This window comes from Malus sylvestris, chromosome 2, assembly GCF_916048215.2.
Source record: "Malus sylvestris chromosome 2, drMalSylv7.2, whole genome shotgun sequence".
Taxonomy (NCBI): domain Eukaryota; kingdom Viridiplantae; phylum Streptophyta; class Magnoliopsida; order Rosales; family Rosaceae; genus Malus; species Malus sylvestris.
The window spans coordinates 187,166-206,115 of record NC_062261.1 but is presented as its reverse complement, the minus strand read 5'-3'; the positions used below and the strand labels follow the sequence as shown (position 1 = coordinate 206,115).

At 39.5% G+C, this 18,950-nt stretch overlaps 4 protein-coding genes and 1 long non-coding RNA gene across 8 annotated transcripts; 3 read left to right on the top strand and 2 right to left on the bottom strand.

The window, feature by feature from the left end:
* Positions 1–27: 27 nt before the first annotated feature.
* On the top strand, positions 28–1,858 carry LOC126613667 (polygalacturonase-like). Its single transcript, XM_050281248.1, has 4 exons — positions 28–568; positions 662–951; positions 1,160–1,388; positions 1,489–1,858. Exons 1-4 carry the CDS (start codon positions 92–94, stop codon positions 1,705–1,707), a joined length of 1,215 nt encoding a protein of 404 aa, XP_050137205.1. The 5' UTR covers positions 28–91; the 3' UTR covers positions 1,708–1,858.
* A 1,663-nt stretch (positions 1,859–3,521) lies between these two features.
* Positions 3,522–7,295, top strand: LOC126599988 (ankyrin repeat-containing protein At5g02620-like). 2 transcript variants are annotated; one of them, XM_050266494.1, is made up of 4 exons: positions 3,522–3,877; positions 4,011–4,761; positions 5,107–5,516; positions 5,923–7,295. In XM_050266494.1, exons 2-4 carry the CDS (start codon positions 4,278–4,280, stop codon positions 6,787–6,789), a joined length of 1,761 nt encoding a protein of 586 aa, XP_050122451.1. In that variant the 5' UTR covers positions 3,522–3,877; positions 4,011–4,277; the 3' UTR covers positions 6,790–7,295. The 2 variants fall into 2 exon arrangements, with proteins under 2 accessions (XP_050122451.1, XP_050122443.1); XM_050266486.1 differs by having other exon boundaries at positions 3,522–3,897.
* Positions 7,296–7,588: 293 nt separating this feature from the next.
* LOC126599973 (type I inositol polyphosphate 5-phosphatase 12-like) lies at positions 7,589–12,829 on the bottom strand. Of its 2 annotated transcripts, none has more exons than XM_050266468.1 (11): positions 12,815–12,829; positions 11,675–12,549; positions 11,311–11,563; positions 10,320–11,130; positions 10,081–10,205; positions 9,816–9,900; positions 9,326–9,631; positions 8,965–9,232; positions 8,688–8,811; positions 8,251–8,611; positions 7,589–8,126 (listed from the first exon to the last, which is right to left on the bottom strand). In XM_050266468.1, the coding sequence occupies exons 2-11, from the start codon at positions 12,543–12,545 to the stop codon at positions 7,791–7,793; spliced, it is 3,540 nt and encodes a 1,179-aa protein (XP_050122425.1). In that variant the 5' UTR covers positions 12,546–12,549; positions 12,815–12,829; the 3' UTR covers positions 7,589–7,790. The 2 variants fall into 2 exon arrangements, with proteins under 2 accessions (XP_050122425.1, XP_050122432.1); XM_050266475.1 differs by lacking the exon at positions 12,815–12,829 and having other exon boundaries at positions 9,326–9,366; positions 9,469–9,631; positions 11,675–12,784.
* A 270-nt stretch (positions 12,830–13,099) lies between these two features.
* Positions 13,100–14,946, top strand: LOC126613672 (uncharacterized). Of its 2 annotated transcripts, none has more exons than XR_007620164.1 (3): positions 13,100–13,477; positions 14,372–14,531; positions 14,612–14,946. It is a non-coding gene; the product is annotated as an uncharacterized LOC126613672 (long non-coding RNA). The 2 variants fall into 2 exon arrangements; XR_007620163.1 differs by having other exon boundaries at positions 14,334–14,531.
* A 750-nt stretch (positions 14,947–15,696) lies between these two features.
* On the bottom strand, positions 15,697–18,820 carry LOC126590222 (uncharacterized). Its single transcript, XM_050255735.1, has 6 exons — positions 18,426–18,820; positions 17,796–17,990; positions 17,434–17,550; positions 17,130–17,279; positions 16,221–16,279; positions 15,697–16,105 (listed from the first exon to the last, which is right to left on the bottom strand). The coding sequence occupies exons 1-6, from the start codon at positions 18,606–18,608 to the stop codon at positions 15,970–15,972; spliced, it is 840 nt and encodes a 279-aa protein (XP_050111692.1). The 5' UTR covers positions 18,609–18,820; the 3' UTR covers positions 15,697–15,969.
* Positions 18,821–18,950: the final 130 nt, after the last annotated feature.

The window sequence follows — 18,950 nt, the reverse complement described above, 5'->3', positions numbered from 1 at the left end:
GCATCCAAATCCAATCCAGTCATTTACACCAATTACTTTCATCGAAATCTTATATTCTATCCAACCCTACATCTGAAGTATCATCACAAAAATGGCTTATACATCAAGCTTCTGCGGCAATATTCATAATTATTGTGTAGCAGCTGTACTGCTGTTTTTCTCGAGCATGTCGTTGTCGCAGTCATCCAACGCAGCGGCAGTTAGCTACAATGTGATGAAGTTTGGTGCACGAGCAGATGGGACGACGGACTCGACGCAAGCATTCGTCAAGGCATGGGCGTCGGCGTGCAGCTCCGGCCAGGGCAATGCTGTCATGTACATCCCCAAAGGAAGGTTCTTGTTGAAGGCTGTGGTGTTTAGAGGTCCATGCAAGACCGGACAAGTTACAGTTCAAATAGACGGAACCCTTGTAGCCCCCACAGACTATAGGGCTTTGGGAAACTCAGGCTACTGGATTTTATTCATTAAGGTTACCGGACTTAGGGTCCTCGGTGGTTCCCTCGACGCCAGGGGGGCTGCATTTTGGGCTTGCAGGAAATCCGGCAAGAGTTGTCCTGTTGGAGCTAGGGTACGTACGCATATATATGCGGATTTAATAATTACTCACTATATTAATATAATATGTATAAATAATTATAATAATATATGTATACATGTGCAGTCTATAACGTTCAACTGGGCAAACAGCGTTCTGGTAAATGGCTTAACATCGATCAACAGTCAGGCAACCCACCTTGTAGTCAACAGCTGCAACAATGTGGTCGTTCGAAACGTGAAGCTGATCGCTCCGAGCGAAAGCCCCAACACAGATGGTATTCATGTGCAGAGCTCTACCGGTGTCACCATAACCGGCAGCATCTTGCAAACCGGTGACGATTGCATAGCAATCGGTCCCGGCACCAGAAACCTCCATATGAGCAACATCAAGTGTGGTCCAGGCCATGGTGTAAGGTACAGTCGAGCAGTCTTATTTATTTGTTTACAAGTTGGGTTTATTAAGTAACACAAACTTGGGATGGGTATAATTAGGCACGTATGTAGAAAAGATTAACTTAATAACCAGCCTAATTAAACATTGATTCAAAAATAGCCTAATTACGAATTAAAGTAGTGCCGCTCATGATATCTGAATGTGATCTGATCTCTGTATATAATGCAGCATTGGAAGCCTAGGCAGGAATCTCAAGGAAGATGGTGTCCAAAATGTAACCCTAACGAATGCAGTGTTCAGTGGATCAGACAATGGAGTACGAATAAAGTCATGGGCCAGGCCCAGCACTGGCTTCGTTAGGAACATAATCTTCCAAAACATCGTCATGAGAAACGTGAAAAACCCCATCATCATTGACCAGAGCTATTGCCCCCATAACCAAGGCTGTCCTTCTAAGGTAATACTAACATCCTATATTATAGTGTGTGTGTGTATATATATATATATTCCCTTAATTACTTATCAATTATTAGTTTTTTTTTTTGTTCGTTTGATAGAGTTCAGGTGTGACGATCAGTCAAGTGACGTACAGAAACATACAAGGGACGTCGCGAACGGCAGAGGCAGTAACGTTCGACTGCAGCCCTAGCACTCCATGTACTGGGATCAGATTGCAAGATATCAAGCTTACGTATCTGAATAAGGTTGCCACGTCATCGTGCAAAAACATTAGGGGAACCAGCACTGGACTGCTTATGCCAGATCCTTGCATATAGATAATCCTATTATTAAGGGAATTATTTGTAACTTTAATTTGCGCTTGTCTTGTGTGATTTTACAATATATCGATCGAGTTGTATGATCGTATCAAGAATAATTATCACTGATCAATGGTGATGGATGTGCACACCACACCACATGGATACGCAGTTACTGTAGAGCTTCCATGGTTGAGTGTTGCTTGCAGTAAATCAATCCTATATATTGAAAGTGGAATATATATATATATATATCGCCGGTCAACACAGCATTAATTAATTAACACATGCAAATACATGGATCGATCATCAGTAGTCAACTAATTTTCAACTTAAAATAAATATGGATTTATTATTGGTCAACTGCAATTTAATTAGAAGAAGAAGAGAGATCAGCAGTAGTCATCAGATTGAAATTTAATGGTGGTGATGATCTGTTGCTGCTGCTTCTTAATTACATTTTGCACACACGTTACTAATTTGACTAATTCACTCTGTAGTCTGTCCTGGTACGATGGTATCAATATCATCACGTCTCACACACAAATGTAAGTACGTCCGTTTGATTTGAAAGAAAGAAATAGACAACTGCAATGCATGCCGCAGTCTCGAATCTTGATTCTCAGTCAAAAAAGGATGCATGCCCAATTCATGCATCTCTAATAACAATAATATATATATGCCAATGGCTATGTCATTTTCCTTCAACAAACATTAGGTACATGTCAACTTTATACACACACATACATTTTTGAAACTTAGTGGTAAATGATAAATACACATATAAAATGAAACGCATGTGAATTAATTATAAAGTACAAACAATTAAAGGTGTAATGTTTTTCATTAGGTTAATTCAACGTTAATTTCATATATATAGAAATCTACAGTTAAAATTTAGAAGACTTAATTGAGTCAGTATCAGTTTCAGTGTACAACAATGAAACATGGCTGCTCTCCAATTTCAGTTTTTTATAATTAAGTTTGTTGTTCTATTTGCCTAGGTTTCACCTACGTCATTGACCTTTTATATACATCAAGTGCCCAACCAAAGGCAAGTGGTGTGCATATGCATATCAACGTATGGAGGGGTTCAGTTGGGAGGTGATTGTTCCTAACCTCCTATGGGCTATGGATATATAAATAGCTAGGTTGATAGTTATATTATGTGGTCCAAGAAAGTTCATTTTACCTATATATATATATAGGTAATGCCAGAGAAATTAAATTTGTAAACAAAATTTTGAAAACTAAAGGATATGTAAATTGATGATTGATTTATTAATTAAACGTTGATAAATATATTCATTTATATTAGTAACATATTATTTAGTTTGTAAATTTTATTTCAAAATAGTCTCATTACCATTACTCATACATATATATATATATATATATATATATATATATATATTTCAGCGGGGGCCCACGGGTGACAGTGACTGCCCACTGCCCAGTCTCCAGTCCACAGGGGCCATACATCTTCTGCAAATTTTATTTTCAATTAATATTTGTTTGTTGGTATCTCCTCTTGTTCTGTTATTCATAAACAACTTCATATAAGACTGATCATTTGATATATGACAATTATTATGGACGGATAGTCTTTGCTAATGCATCAATGAAGCCAAGCAGAGAATTACAACTCACCCTAAAAGGCTGGTCTTAGTATTTTATTAACTCGTTCCTGATTTAAATTTTTATTATTTCTTCTAGATAATTTAAAGTAATAATATAATAAAAGAAAAACATGATCACGATTAATCATCATACAAGGATGGTGAAAAACAGCTCTCTATAAACAGTATGACAGATAAATTATCTAACTTTGTGTTTTTTGAGGCAGGCAGGTAAATATTATCTTACTTAAAAAGGGGTAGAAAACATCATGCGTCTCTCCTCCCCCAACTCCCGAGTATCTATATAGAATTATAGATGGTGTTGTCAGCAGCGGTTTGTTTGTTCTCGCTGTGTGTCTCCTCATACGATCTTGATTTTCATCTAGTTTTGTATTGAGTTGAGTCGAATACAAGTTTATTGGTGGGGTGGGGTCTCTTGTGTTACTCACTGATAAGGTGATGGTGAGGCCCCATCATTTACCAAAATCTCAGCTTTTGTTTTGGGTTTCAGCCTCTGCCGCATGGTATCTGAAGTTTCTAGCCTTCCAGATTCAGAGCATTAGAGTAAGGTACAAAGCTCACAATCAAGGTACTTACTTTGTAATTGGTATTCAACTTTTGCTTCTTCTCATCTGTTGGATTTTGATTGCTTTCTGGATTCTGTTATTTTGATTATTCAACGGGTTTTGATATTTCAAATAGGTGAATTTCAGTTTGGATAAGAAACAGATTTTGAATCAGAAAATTGGAATCCCAGTGGTTAAGTAGAGATTGAAAAACATATTTCTTGACATATCTATATATCTGCACAACTGGGGTTCTTACTGTTTCTGTGAGGAAATGAATTTGGCTTGAATGTTTATTGGGTGATGATCGTGGAAAAGTAGAATTTGAGATTGGAGAATCAGGATTCCAAAGACTAGGAAGTTGGGTTTTGTTTGAGATCAACTCGTTTCCGTGAAATTGGTGATGGAGAGGCAGAGCAGTTTTCAGTCTGCAAGGATGGAAAAACTACCTAGTTTCAGTGGGGCAATCGAGCAGCAGTCAAGTTCTCGAGGGGTGATGGAGAAACAGAAGAGTTTTCGTGGGTTTATGGAGAAGCAGAAGAGTTTTCGGATGGTTATGGAGAAGCAGCTGAGCTTTATTGGTGGTGAACGGAGGAGGAGCAAGGAGTCACCGGGTAAAAGAGGTGACTCTCAACTCCATTTGGCGGCTCGAGCAGGGAATTTAGTTAGAGTCAGAGAAATTCTTCAGAACTGTAACAGCAATGAGTCAATTGGTTTATTGTCAAAGACAAACCAGGAGGGAGAGACCCCCCTCTATGCCTCAGCGGAGAATGGGCATGCTGTGGTTGTTGGGGAAATGTTGAGGCATATGGACCTTCAAACTGCATCAATTGCCGCCAGAAATGGCTACGATCCATTCCACATTGCTGTAAGACAGGGCCATCTTGGTAAGATAGTGGTATGAATATCCATTTCATTTGTTGAAATTCAACACACTTTAATAGAAGCAGTCCTGTAATGTTTGTATAATATGCTATGAAAAAAAAGGAACACAATTTTGGTAAAATTCTGTGTTACATAAAAGCATGTGCAATATGTTATCTTCATGAAGCTTGATTTTGAAATGCTTGTTGACTGTCTTCTTCAATCTAAACACACACACGCATATTGACTTTGATTGTCACCTTAATCATCTGGTGACCTATAAGAGCCTAATTATGATTAGGAAACTATCAAATAATATTTCTTCGAAGTATGCATCATAATGATGTGAAAATTGTTTCTTTCTTCAGAGGTGTTGAAAGAACTTCTGCACGTGTTCCCGAACTTGGCTATGACAACAGATTTATCCAATTCAACTGCCTTACACACGGCTGCTACTCAGGGGCATATTGATATTGTAAATCTCCTTTTGGAAACTGACTCAAATCTCGCCAAGATTGCCCGCAATAATGGTAAGACTGTGCTTCATTCAGCAGCAAGGATGGGGCACTTGGAAGTAGTCAAGTCCCTACTAAGAAAGGATCCAAGCGCTGCTTTTAGAACTGACCTGAAAGGTCAAACTGCATTGCACATGGCTGTAAAAGGGCACAATGAGGAGATTGTGCTGGAGTTGCTGAAACCTGACCCCTCAGTTTTGACTGTGGAAGATAACAAGGGAAACAACGCGTTGCATACTGCCACAAGGAAGGGCCATATTCAGGTTCTTTCTCCTTTCTTTTCTTTCAATTTATTTAGTAATTTGATGAAATGTGCTACATGTTATATCAATGATTCAAGTGTCCATCACTATTAAATCCAAATTTCTAAACTAGATCTGAAATCTAGCTTCCCAATTGTTTAGTTTTGTGATCATGTTAAGCATTATGTTCATTGCTGGTAGTTTTAACTCAAAATGTATGCTACGACTCCAATCTGAAGAATGGTTTGGTAATTTCATAGTTGGTGCTTAATTGGTGTATGATACTCATATCTAGTAATGGAAACACCTGTAGTTTTTGGTGTGTGACTTCAACTTTCAATTGAAACAAACCAATCTCAAAATTTGCTAGCTAGCTTGTGACATAATTTTATTATGTTTGCTCAATGCTCATGTACTTTATGTGCAGAATGTACGCCTTCTGTTGTCCATTAATAAAGAGGGTAGTAACATCAATGCAAGCAACAAGGCTGGAGAGAGCCCACTTGACATTGCAGAAAAATATGGGAGTCCAGAACTTGTGGCTGTGTTAAAGGAAGCAGGGGCCACCAATTCTAAAGACCAAGGAAAACCTGCAAATCCAGCCAAGCAGCTGAAGCAGACCGTGAGTGACATAAAGCACGATGTCCAGTCCCAACTTCAACAGACCCGCCAAACTGGTGCCAGAGTCCAGAATATTGCAAAAAAGTTGAAAAAGCTCCACATTAGTGGCCTCAACAATGCTATAAACTCTGCCACTGTTGTTGCCGTTCTGATTGCCACTGTTGCTTTTGCAGCCATCTTCACTATTCCTGGCCAGTATGTTGAGGACGAAACACCAGGGCTTACGCTTGGACAAGCACACATAGCAAATAATGCTGCTTTCATCATCTTTTTTGTGTTTGACAGCCTGGCACTCTTCATCTCCCTGGCTGTTGTTGTAGTCCAGACATCTGTGGTTGTGATTGAGCAGAAGGCAAAAAAGCAGCTTGTATTTGTGATCAACAAGCTCATGTGGCTAGCTTGCCTCTTCATTTCGATCGCTTTTATTTCTCTGACGTATGTGGTGGTGGGCACGCACTCAAGGTGGCTTGCTGTGTACGCAACAGTTATAGGCAGCACAATCATGCTTACTACCATTGGCTCCATGTGCTATTGTGTCATTTTACATAGAATGGAAGAGTGCAAAATGAGGAACATTCGGAGAGCTGAGAGTAAGTCTCGTTCATTCTCTATGTCTATGGCATCAGAACATGAAGTTTTGAACAGCGAGTATAAGCGGATGTATGCGCTTTAAGTTTCATATGGGAGAATGAACACAGGGATTGGGGGACCTATGCTGTATCTTAGCATATAGGACTAGGAGCTTAAATACATATGCCACACCTGCTCCTGCTCCACTCATCAGATTCAAATTTTAACGTAATAACTGATCTAAAGGCATCTATCTCTTAAGATCATCGGGTTGAGCAGGTAAAAGGAAATCATATATATCTGCCTCATTCCTCTTCTATCAGCTCTTGGTATAGCAAGGAATGGCTTCTTTCATCTGTCTGCTGTCTGGTGTTACTGGCTATGCTATTGGACTAGGGTAAGCATCCATGTTTTATCGTTGGAGGGCGATGAGGCAGTTGCATAAATTAATCATCAAGGCATACTGAACTGAGTGAATGTACCATGCCAAGTTTACAACTACTATTGTTCAAGTGTTTGATTAGGAGTTTATAAATAATCTGTATTATGTGCAAAGTATTGTCATACCAGTTGAAGTTTAAATTAATAATGTCACCCTTTTTGGTCTCAGTCCTTGGTCGGAACTAATCAGAAATAAACGACGAAGCCTGAGAAAACAGAGGATAATGCAGAGAAAAGGTAGATCACATTCGGACTTATTTTCTATACAGTGATACGATATTTGATTAATCTAATGTGAAATATTGAGCCATTACTCGGAAATAAAACTAGTCAACAGTGATTTGCAAATTGTAATCATGGTTTTAGTTAGAAGCCAACAGTGGGCATACATTTCCATTTTTACCGCCTTCCATATACCAACTTACCAATGTAAAAATGAATTTGATAATGAAGAGAGGACATGATGCTAAACTATCTTTAAAGTCATAAACAGGTTCACAGAGTATTTACACCAACTTTTGTTCTAGACTAGAGTTCTAACTGAAAAAACAAAGGCACTTGGTAATAACATCAAATCCGTCTTCACTCTTACCAGGCGATTATCCATGTGTCTATAAACTGCTTCATGCTATCCAGTATTTGATACTAGTTTAGTTTTAAGAATTATTTCAAGTTGATTTGGCTTGGTATGTTAAGTTGCCGAACTTCAGACCTGTGAACTGGACTTCCCTGGCCTCTCCTAGAGCTGTTGGATTTTGAGTCCATGCGGACTGTCTTGGCTGAGAAGCAATGCCGTACACGAACTCTGTGACTATATGTTTGAGCTGAGCAACTACCTTGGACACTCAACATTAAAATCACTTCCTTGTCGCGGGTGTCTTCGCACCACCAATTTTGAGGGATGCCATCAACAAATTCTTCCAAGGTATGAAACTCTTCATGATGAACTGAGACCTCCACACACTCCTCAGGTTTGATCATGCCCGCTGCTGGTGTGATCTATTATTTTGTGTTTTAAAAAGCAAAAGAAGTATATTAGAAGAATAGACACCTGCATTTTCCACTCCAAAAAGGAAAAGAAAATTTATAGGACATAACAGAAGCAGCAGGGAGAAAGTGATACCTCAAGCCATCGAGGAAACCCATGGGCACCTCTCGGGCGATAGTCAGGCTCTTCCTCATCCTCCTTGACGGTGGACTGACCTTCACAGATGATTTTAAATACGGCCGTATCCTTTACAAATGTATTAGTGATACGCAAAATGGACGTGTCCTGATTTTGAAGGATTATGTTGTTGGTGTTCAAAATAGTTTCTGGAACATAATTTGATTCTTCAAGCATAGACCTGATATTCTGATTGGACTTTATAATTTCCCCAAACTCCTTTCTCCTTACTGATCTATCAACGTGCGCAATTTGTAAACTTAGTTTACACCGGACAGGTTTGTGATCACTGTCAGTCACATCCATGCATGCCTCATACCTATTTAAAATTGGGCACCAAGTTTTAGAACAATGAAGAAGAAGAGACAATAGGTTACAATCCCAGAAGAACGTACTGTATAATTGACGAGACTACAGGGCACTCTAAACTGCACTCAGCAACTGGTGATGGCCGATTGTCACGATATATTATTCTATCACACCATGCAGGAATACGTTTCTTCTCACCAGAATCATATCCTGAAAAGGATGCACAGACAAAGTTTCAAATTAGAACACCCGAAAACCATGTTGTTTCTAATTCATTTTTGCAGATATGCATAATTTACTCGTGTAAGAGAAACCAAGAGCTTTGATAGTAATGCAGAAATTGACTGTTACTAGACCAAATACCTGCTAAACCTGCTTGGTGCTTTTCAAACTTGTATGTTGGAGGGAATCTGATGAGTGCCTCACGCATCCCTTGGAAAACTTTCCCGGCTTTCATCTCTGCTCTGAGCTGATCTTTTTCTCTGAGCCAATCAAAGCATCTTTGCGAAACGAAGTCCCTTGCTTCATCATAAGATATGCCAAAAAGCCGATAATTGAAATCACCGAGAAAAACAACCATATCTGCTTCTGCTAATTCGGGCCTTACATCTTCAGTGTTGCTACTGACAGCCTAAATCATCAATGGCCTAACACTTAGCTAATTACATTAAAAATTATAAATAAAGGATTGATTTCAGCAATACGAACTAGAACAAGTACATACATTTGGAGCCCGAGCCATGTTAACAGAAGTTGAGACACCAGCTGCAAGAGAGAGGACCCATGGCAAGCCAGAAGAATAAAGCAGCCAAAATAAATAGGCAGAGAAGGCAAGGGAGCAAGACAAAAACAGGTATGGTAGCATACCAGCTGCTGTGTTAAGTAGAGACGACCGGGTGAAGACCATATTACGATAAATGTGATCAAAATCAGCATTACGGCGACTGACAGCTTCCAAATGTGCAGCCAAATGACAGTTCACAAAGCACATTATCCGATCATAGACTCGGATTCTCAGACCAACACCCCCCTGCTTGAACATAAGTAGTCTGGTCAGTGATCCTTTTTTCATAAGAATAAGAAAGCGATACATTTAAGAAATTGAGCAGAGACAATCAAACTGACTGCATTCTATTTTATTCTGTAAACAAAATGGTACCAACTCCCAACTTGTATACATGCCAAATGAGCACTGTGAATGGAGAGGTACCAACCTTATTACCAATGGCACGACCAAATCCACAGGGAACTGCTCCAGCATCAATATCCCCGACATGTTTTCTGAGATTCTTTCTTACCCTATATGAGAATTATGAGCTCATAAAAGGAAATAAATATATGAGGACAAACTCCACAAGGATAATTTAACAGAGTAGGGTTAAGATGCCTCACTGATAAAAGGAAAGAAATATGAACTGCAGGCTAATTATATTTGGTGATAGGTAATTCCTGAAATCAATTTCGATGGTAATTGCTTACCAAAGAGATATGAGCAAGCCTGCGAGCTGCCTAGAACCCATACGTTCAAAAGTTTTTCCTTCTTCTAAGGCCTTTCCTATGTTATCAAGCCACCAGTTACCAACAGAACTCCCTTCAAGCCCTACCTACAAAGGGAAAAGAATGGTAAATAAATAAATCAATCCATACGCACGAGTAGAGATTTTGTATCTGTTAAAGTAACCAAATAAGCAGTTCACAACATCAATGAAGGATCTTACAGTTTCTTTTGCTGCAGACATTGCAAGAAAGCCTGCGCCCATTTCTACTTCTTGCAACCCGACAACTACAATGCCAACATCCGGCACAGCAGAGCCTAACCATGATATTAGTGCATCCTGAGATGCTCTTCCTTGACCAACATTCCATGTGCCAACTAAAATTCTAACATTGTCACTTTTGGTATATACACTTTCTTTTGCAGCCAATTCTGTACGTATCAAGTTGTCAGTAGGTCCTGGAGATTTGATGTTCCATCCGCGAATACCACCATGGGTGGCCAAGCTATAAACAAAACCAGTTCCAACCGCCAGTTTTATCACTGGACTACTGTGTGCAACCCATCCTGCAATCAGATTTCCCTCAAGATCCAACACCTGAATCATGCCACTCACATAGCCTACATATATTCGTGTTCCGAGAGTGCAAAAGCATTGGACACCAGAAGAATGGTGATTAAAATCTTGCACACGGTTACCATTTCCATCCCACTTAACCAGTAAACCATTTGTGCATCCACTCCATATCATGCCATCCGCAGTTAGCACTAACGCTTCTGTCTTCTTGGATTCTTCTACAAATGCCCCTGCCCCTCTTGTTGCAACCCGACGAACAGCATCTGCAGCTCCCATTATAGCATTACGCGACCGTTGTAAAAAGCCCCCGGATTTCTCCTTTTTCGATGTTGAAACAAATTTTACCTTCATCTCATCTTCTACTGCTTGATCTTGCTGCACTGCTGACATGTCAACTCGATTCTCCATCTGACCTTCTACATTAAAGACTTTCACAAGCTCTCTTGTACGAGCATCCCTGACAAAATTATATGTATTAGGATCTCTATCTAAGCAACGATTTCCTTTTCTCTTTCTTGATCGAAATCCCATTTAGAAAAACATGAATTGTGCATAAGATAAAAGTTTTCACCATGTAAAACATGTAGCAAAACGCACACACTCCCTGCTAACACTAGGTTTCAAATTGAAAACTAACCACAAGGAGAAGGACATAGATCCGCTACACCAAACTTTAGCTCTAAAATCATCAGATAGCAAACACTTGACATCTTGAGAAGATATACTACAGACGCCATTCACAGTAACTTGGCTCCTCAGGTCAATGCCTGACCTCTCCACCAGTAAAGCTGCCATATGCCTTTCCTCTGGTTTTAGAGAGAGAGATTTTTCTATGGTTTCCCATGGCCAGATTTTAATAACACCACCCTCAGAACCTGACCACATATCACCTGCATCAAATCAAAGCAACATGATATCAGATAGATTAACATTTACACTGGAAAGTAAAAAACCAAGCAATACAGAAGCACGTGATGAAGAGGAACAAATGAGTGACTGACCGTAAGCAGTGAAAACCAATGCGAGAACAGGAGCGCGGTGGGCCTGCCAGGACAGACCTTCCTTAAAAGGAGTAGAAGCATCCAAAGACTGATCCATCTTCCAAGACCTGATCTTACCATCCTTATGGCCAGTCCAAATCAAGCGATTGCCGGTATCAACCATGAGGCAATGGGTGGGAGAGGTGTTGGCGGATTCATAGTATGGGGCGGCATCCTCATCACCCCTCATGACTCTGCCACCAATACCAAAACCAGGTTCAAAGACGCCCTTCAAATTCCAGACCCTGACTCCGCCCTCCTGGCCAGCCCACAGCTGGGTGTTGGTGCAGGCAATGGTCCTGAGGAACCTGCCGACCTGGGTCTCCCTGAGAGGGTGGGGTCTCAGCTCCAAGCAGGGGGGACGACCAGGATGGACGGATGCGCGAGTTGGAACCTTGAAGATGCCAGTGCCACCGCCGCTGCCAATAAATTCGGCCAACGGCTGGCATTCCCTGTTGCCATCAGGATCATCACCAGCCTCCATGCAGAGGCTTTGGTCCAGCCTCTGGGAGTGAGTGGTGCCCACGTACACGTCGTGATCACCAACGCCAACAGCATTACTAGTGGTTGTCGTGGTGATGGTGCTGTTAGAGGTGGAGTAAGGAAAGAAATCGTCGTCAGAAGAGTCGTAGTAGTCGACATTATTATTGTTATGAACGCTCTTGGGGAAGACGCTGACGTCGTCGAGGCTATGCTTTCGTAATTGGTGGTGGCGTTTTTGGGCGGAGGTTGCACGGAGCTGCTGGCTTAATGAATGTGACTTGCGGGGTGGAGGGGCGTTGCTTAGCCCCGCCAATGCGTCCCTGTCGTCGTCTTCACTTCTGTCCTCCATAGTACTAAGCAATTAATTAAGGGATGTTTCAAATGTTTGGGTTGATGAATAATATATATATATATATATATATGTGTATATATATACACACACATATATATGAAGATCCTAGTTAATAATCCAAAGGAACAACATCGAGTGTTTATCTATATACTTTAAACCAAATGAATATCAACATGAAAATTGTAAAAAATTCCATCAGAATAGAAAGAAAGAGAGGAACAAAACCAGAAGAGAAAAGAGGAGAGAGAAAGAAGAAAGGGTCTAACTCTAAATTTGCAAGGGGAGGGATGAGAGGGAACTCCGGGAAGGGGATCCGAGATGGGAGCACGTCGGTTGGTTGGATGATTGAATTATTTTTTATTTTATTTTTTCGAACAAAAGGTTGGATGATTGATTGGAAGGCCAAGAGAAAAGAGCGAGTGGGGCCTTACGTTACATAACGCAAACATTTTTTTTTTTTTTTTTTTTTTTTAATATAGATAATTAATGGTAAGTTACGGTTATTTATTTCTTTCAGGGATCAAAAAGATTCATAGAGGCATTTCAGCCTCTCCTAACCACAAGTTTGGCTTTCACACCAGCAACGAGTTTCAAACCCAAACCTTCATTTTTTAGTTTGAAGGAAATAACGCAAGCACTTTCGAAACGTACGTTACTTTCTAGTTCTCGCCTCACTCTCACTCTCACTCTCACTGTCTCTTTCTCTCGACGTGTCTCCTCCGCCCTCAGTACTTCCACATAAGTAACATCACCCAAATCTGTCGCTTGAATCCCGAATCTAGTCACACCAGTCCTCATTCCTCAGTCCTCAATCCCTACTCGTGAATCCATTACCTGAATCGTGACTTCACCCCACTGTCCATACCACCCGAATCCGGCTTCTGAATCGAGCTCTCAGTCTCAGTCTGCACTCCTCCTCACTACACAAGGTAAGAAATTTCTGCAATAAACTCGACCAAAGTTCATACAGATTGTTTGACCACAAATTCGATTAGGGATTTTGAATTTGGGTTTCTGAATTAGGGTTTTTGGAATTAGGGATTTTGAATAGGGTCTTAGAATTAGGGATTTTGAATCGGGCTCCTGAACCGTACCGAAATACAGAATTTTTTTCAGGAATGCCGAAATTTAGGAGTATTACTGTTTCGGTTTTCGGAATCCTGTCCCGAAACATATCGGTTCAGTATTCAGTTTGTGTTTCACTATCTCAAAATTTAAACCCATCTACCCACAAGTTGGCGTGATTTGAAACCAAAAGTGATATTTTTTCTCGGACTTTTTTTCCATCTTCTGAAGCAATACAGCGAATTAGCAATGGACGTCAATTGAACATCGATTCACTAAGCAGTAAGCACGTGATCTTGTTTTGGCAATGCTGTTCCCTTATTAATAGGAGTGTTGAGAAAAAATGGGAGAATATTCTAACAAACTAACGATTGGCGTTATTCAAATTGTTGAGAATGAATACTATATTAATGAGAGTAGGGACTTTGCATGTACTTATAACAGGTTGGCGTACTCTCCATATTGTCAATTGATTTTATGGTGGAAGGTTGTCCCACACGCGCTTCACGTCACCTGAGTTGTGTTGTCCAAAAATTCGCTACACACGTGAGAGGCTTATTGAGAATTAATCTCACATTGATGAGAGGAGAGTCCTATGTTCTTATAAGAGATTGGGTTACCTCCTCATATTGCCAATTGATTTTATGTTGGAACCTCAACTATCTTGACAAATGTTTAAAAGTTATGCCAATACTTGTGGCTTTCCTATATGTTTGTTAGATATGAACATGGAGAACATCTCAAGAACCCATTTGCAGGGGCTGTTTGGTAGTTTTCCCTCTTCTGAAGCAGGGAGTGATAGAATACAACAAGATGCAGCAGCAGCAGCAGCATATACAAGCGACGAAGAATACCAGAATTATGAGCAAAAGAGTGATGGCAACTTCTCTGATGAAAATGATTGATAACATCTCCAAGGTTCACTCTATCCTTCTCCTCCTGATCGCTTATTTAAACTCTCCCTCCAGGTATAACAGTGTATCTTGCTTTTCAAACAGGTACTCAAATTTATATTTTTCTGAGGCCTCGATAATATTGTGTTTTAGTCGTGGCTGAGGGAGGGGCAGAAGACCATCGAATCTAAAGCAAGGGGATGCTGTCATTGCAGTGTGATCCTAACTTGAACTTGGACTTAGGAGTTGGAGAGCTCCAAAAATATTAGAGAACGTATTTCATGATTTGCTTTTAACATTTGTAAATCCTGATTTTCTTTTACTCTGCTTTTCACTTGATGTTTTAGTTTTGGAACTGATAAATCAACACAAAAAATTTGTGGGACCGAAAAAAAGCCATTAGCCATAACAAAGTTCTGTCGATCGAGACATTTTTGAAATATCCACCATGAATTTTCAAGACATAATAAAAGCCTCTATACTTCAATTACAATTCAAGGAAACTGAGATTCAATTACAATTTAAGGAATTGTTAGCATTTAATTATTTTTTAATAAAAGGAGCTCCTTTTATATAGCCTCTACACTTTTAAATGCTAACAATTCCTAACAGTAATAAAGTATAAAACCTCAGTAATAATTTGGGTTCATAACAATACCAACCCTATTTTCTCACTTGGATAGTCATCAAATCCCACAAGCCCCATAAAAACAGAGATATTGACCACCTTTAACCCCAGCAAATCCACCGGAAAACCCAAGAACCTTCGCGACCTAAATCTGAAATTCAAACCTGTCAACTTCGAATTTGATGTAATAAGATAGAGATTTGGACTTGATATGAAGAGAGGATTCTAAGAATATTAGTTTGGAGTTGTTGGTGGTTGAATAAAGCGGCGCCGTCGCCGTGGTTGCCGAAGGGCTGCACCTGGCCTGCTGTTGCAGCGTGAAAAAGGAGGAAGGGAGAGCGTACGGAGGGGAAGAAGGGTGAGGTGTTGGGGTGGGCCCACTCCTCTTTAATTATTTTTTAATTAATTTATTTTTAGTTGTAATTTTTTATCCACGTGGTTTTCCACATCAGAAAAATATGAATCATATATTTACCACGTCATCACTTAACGGCAAATTTAAAAGATTAATTAACGGAAGTCTAACTAACATTGCAACAAATTTATAAATTGAGATATGACATTGTAATGTTTAAAACATAGGGTATGAGATTATGATTCAGACTCATAATTGAGTAGTTTTGCGTAATTTACCCAAAAAAATATATATACTAAACAGAATACACCTCTTCCAATCACGGAATGAACAAAATAATTAACTCCCTCACTATTTCATTCTACAAAGGCATGTGGTTCGGTCGCTTCCATCTAATTTTATACAAACAAAAATATAAGGCGCTCTCACTCCCTCTCTCACTCAAAATGTATGGACATCATGAACAGGGGAAGTGGTTGTTCAATCCAGGTAGAAGAGAGTCACAATTTTGCGGAGATTTTTGGCCTCTTGACAAGTTTCCATGAGCAATCTACTGTCGTGAAACGCAAAGCATATAACTTGCTGTACATGTGAAATGATGTTCATGTTGCACAACCTACAGGTTCAACATCAAGTCATGAAAACAAATTCACTCCAATAGAAATGATATCTGCCAATCGTATAACATCATGAAAGCTACGCTGAACGTAAAAAGTGGAACCACTATCAACCTGCTCGCTTCTATCAGTGGTAGATGATCATTTTGAGGCTTTTCTATCACATTCTTGACCTGAAAATCCCAAGAAATTATCAATTACAATAACAACATTGCATTTCCTTAGTCGGGTGGTGGGAAACAAGGTATCATTACTAAACATATTACTGAAATAACAACTAGAAATACTGCAGCACTGGGAATCCATTAAATTTTGTTCAAGGTTATATGTACCCAATCACTTTCTAAATAATTAATAGCCGCCAAGTCAATTTCATTTTCTGAGGCATTGTACTGCAGATCTACTCTTGTAATGCCAATAGTAATAAATTGCAGGAACAGTAGTCCTAAGTTCCTAACATAAGAATATTGAGAAATAGCACACCCAATTTCATCCTAATACGCTAATACCTAGCTGTCAAATTAAATACAATAGAAAGGGCAATTTACTGGAGAGATCTTCAATCATGCATATCACCTCATTCAACGGTGAAAAGCTATATACTAGATGCTTTCCTAAATGTTCTTTAACAAGGAAATGACTGCAATGAAACCATACCCAAACAAATTTAAATGGATGAAAATTTTGAGTGCGTAGGCAGATGGATGAAAATCTTTCTTGAGTTAAATGAAAGATGAAAAACAGAAAGGTCTTATATGAGTTTTTTGTCTTCAATAGATAACCAAGGGCAACACAGAGGGCAAGGTCGTAGTGCATAGAACTACAAAAGCACCTTCCATTGTGGTTAGAGACAATAAGCAAAAAGATGAAGCGTAAAGAGGAGCAAAAATCTAAACTCAGAGTCAACTATGAGACAATAAGCAATTGACATCTGCAATTATGTGAATACCATGAGAAAATCCAGTAAAAACCAAAATAGATGAAGCGTAAAATTTAAGGAATGTCAATTTAAGAAATTCTTACTTTTGACAATAATTCCTGGCTCTCAGGTGGTTGCTTCTTCAGACTCTGGGGCAAGATTACGGTAAGCAGCTCTGGTTTCTCAGCTCTTAAAGCACCCCTGATTACAGCTGCATTAGTGCCTGATGCCCCTGATGTATAAATGTGATTTTTCTGCAAACACGAGGTTAAGGAACACACAGGTCAAGGTCACTGATCCCTTCAGATTCAACATAAACTGAAAAGGTCCAGTATTGTCGAACATCTGATAGCTTCATACATACTCATAATTGCCAGATATATAATTTCATTCATTTACAGTTCTTACAGTGATAACCATTGCATAGCTGAGAATCTCAATAAGTTCTTGATGCATGAATCCCATATTCCGGGTCCCAAAGAAACCAATTGCTCTGGGTCCTTGTTGCTGAATGGCTAATAACTCCTGCAGATAATGTTGCATAATATAGGAAGAGTGCTTTCAAGTTGCAATAAAGAAACACTTAAAGACAAAGCATGCACGGCCTGCAAGAGATAGGCTACTTAAGAGTCCTGTAAACATATGGTTTTAAAAAAAACTGGGTGATTGGAATTAGGTTTTTGTATGTCAATCCTCATGGAAACGATTTACATTTATATGCATTGAGTCAACAAAATGGAAAGAAGCCAAACTGAAGAATAATCACGCACCTGTAGATAATCCACATCGGCCACAGGTCTGAACTCTGAAACCATAACTGCCCCTGATCCTTCGACAACAGATTGAGCCTGTGTTGGGATTTGGGTGCCTACTTCCTCATCGGAACCAAACATACTCGCACCAGTGGCGTCTTCATTGGATCGACTATCTATGTCTTGATCTCTTCTCAAGTGTCCGCAAAGCCACTATACGAGTAAAGAAAAACAGACCCCTGGTAGTAAATCATTAGTGAAAACCAACTGCCCACGAAGAGTGGTAATCATACAAGTCAAAATCACATGCTTTTACAGGATTGAAACCGGTTTAAGGCAAATGGAGCTCGAAATTATAGAGTTGCAGCCTCTTGAGATAACAAAAGAGACCCGCGAAGCACTAATACAAACAAGACCCAACTTTGAAGGAAAATTTGGATTACCATATCTATATGACGGAACAGAAGCATCTCATTATAGCCAGCTCATTCCAGAAAATGAGGATAAGGATTTGTAAGCCCAAAAAATACTCTCTCTTTTCATCACAAACAAACAAGACCCAATATCTCAGAATTAACAAAAAAAGCTGATGATTTGAAAACGAACGTATAAATATGCAGAGAGAGAGAGAGAGAGAGAGAAAGATACCTTCCGTTCGGAGCGAGTGGTTGTCCTTTGTCGAGCACATGAGTGGTTGTGAGATGAGAGAGAAGAAAGATTGAAATTAGGGCTTGCAGAGTGAAAGGATTTGAAGGGGAAGTCTGAAGAAGAAGGATAGGGAGTAATGGAGGTGAGAGGCTGGAAGAGCCTCAAAGGCAAGGGTGTTGCCATTCCTCCTCAAAGGCGCTTTCTTTCAGCTTTTGCGCTTTTGCTTGGTGGGGGGTGGGGGAGCTGCTTCTTTATCTTTCTGCGCTTTTCACATTCCTCCTCTTTTAATATCCTCCTCCAATTGGAATTTGGAAACCCAAAAACAAAAAGGACAAATCAAATAAGAGCGAGCACCCACATTTGATATCTGTTTTATTTGATTATTTATATATATACAGAAAATTGGAAATTGTGAAATGGAACAGAATTTTGTCAGTAAAGCTTTCGTTTGCCCTTTTTCTCTTTTCATTCGCTTTTTGGCTTTTCAACTTTTGTTATTATCTTAATAGAATGTGATATCCACTC

What these genes read in the sequence shown, in the direction of transcription:
- LOC126599988 (XM_050266494.1), top strand. Translation starts at nt 4,278, where the DNA reads ATGGAGAGGCAGAGCAGTTTTCAGTCTGCAAGGATGGAAAAACTACCT. An exon ending in TGTAAGACAGGGCCATCTTG is followed by an intron (nt 4,762 to 5,106) that starts GTAAGATAGTGG and finishes TTCTTTCTTCAG; the next exon opens with AGGTGTTGAAAGAACTTCTG. An exon ending in CAAGGAAGGGCCATATTCAG is followed by an intron (nt 5,517 to 5,922) that starts GTTCTTTCTCCT and finishes CTTTATGTGCAG; the next exon opens with AATGTACGCCTTCTGTTGTC.
- LOC126599973 (XM_050266468.1), bottom strand. Translation starts at nt 12,545, where the DNA reads ATGGAGGACAGAAGTGAAGACGACGACAGGGACGCATTGGCGGGGCTA. An exon ending in TCTATGTCCTTCTCCTTGTG is followed by an intron (nt 11,131 to 11,310) that starts GTTAGTTTTCAA and finishes TAATTTTGTCAG; the next exon opens with GGATGCTCGTACAAGAGAGC. An exon ending in GTCGTGCCATTGGTAATAAG is followed by an intron (nt 9,632 to 9,815) that starts GTTGGTACCTCT and finishes ATGTTCAAGCAG; the next exon opens with GGGGGTGTTGGTCTGAGAAT.
- LOC126613667 (XM_050281248.1), top strand. Translation starts at nt 92, where the DNA reads ATGGCTTATACATCAAGCTTCTGCGGCAATATTCATAATTATTGTGTA. An exon ending in GTTGTCCTGTTGGAGCTAGG is followed by an intron (nt 569 to 661) that starts GTACGTACGCAT and finishes ATACATGTGCAG; the next exon opens with TCTATAACGTTCAACTGGGC. An exon ending in GGTCCAGGCCATGGTGTAAG is followed by an intron (nt 952 to 1,159) that starts GTACAGTCGAGC and finishes TATATAATGCAG; the next exon opens with CATTGGAAGCCTAGGCAGGA.
- LOC126590222 (XM_050255735.1), bottom strand. Translation starts at nt 18,608, where the DNA reads ATGGCAACACCCTTGCCTTTGAGGCTCTTCCAGCCTCTCACCTCCATT. An exon ending in CCGATGTGGATTATCTACAG is followed by an intron (nt 17,551 to 17,795) that starts GTGCGTGATTAT and finishes CATTATCTGCAG; the next exon opens with GAGTTATTAGCCATTCAGCA. An exon ending in GCCAGGAATTATTGTCAAAA is followed by an intron (nt 16,280 to 17,129) that starts GTAAGAATTTCT and finishes TGGGATTTTCAG; the next exon opens with GTCAAGAATGTGATAGAAAA.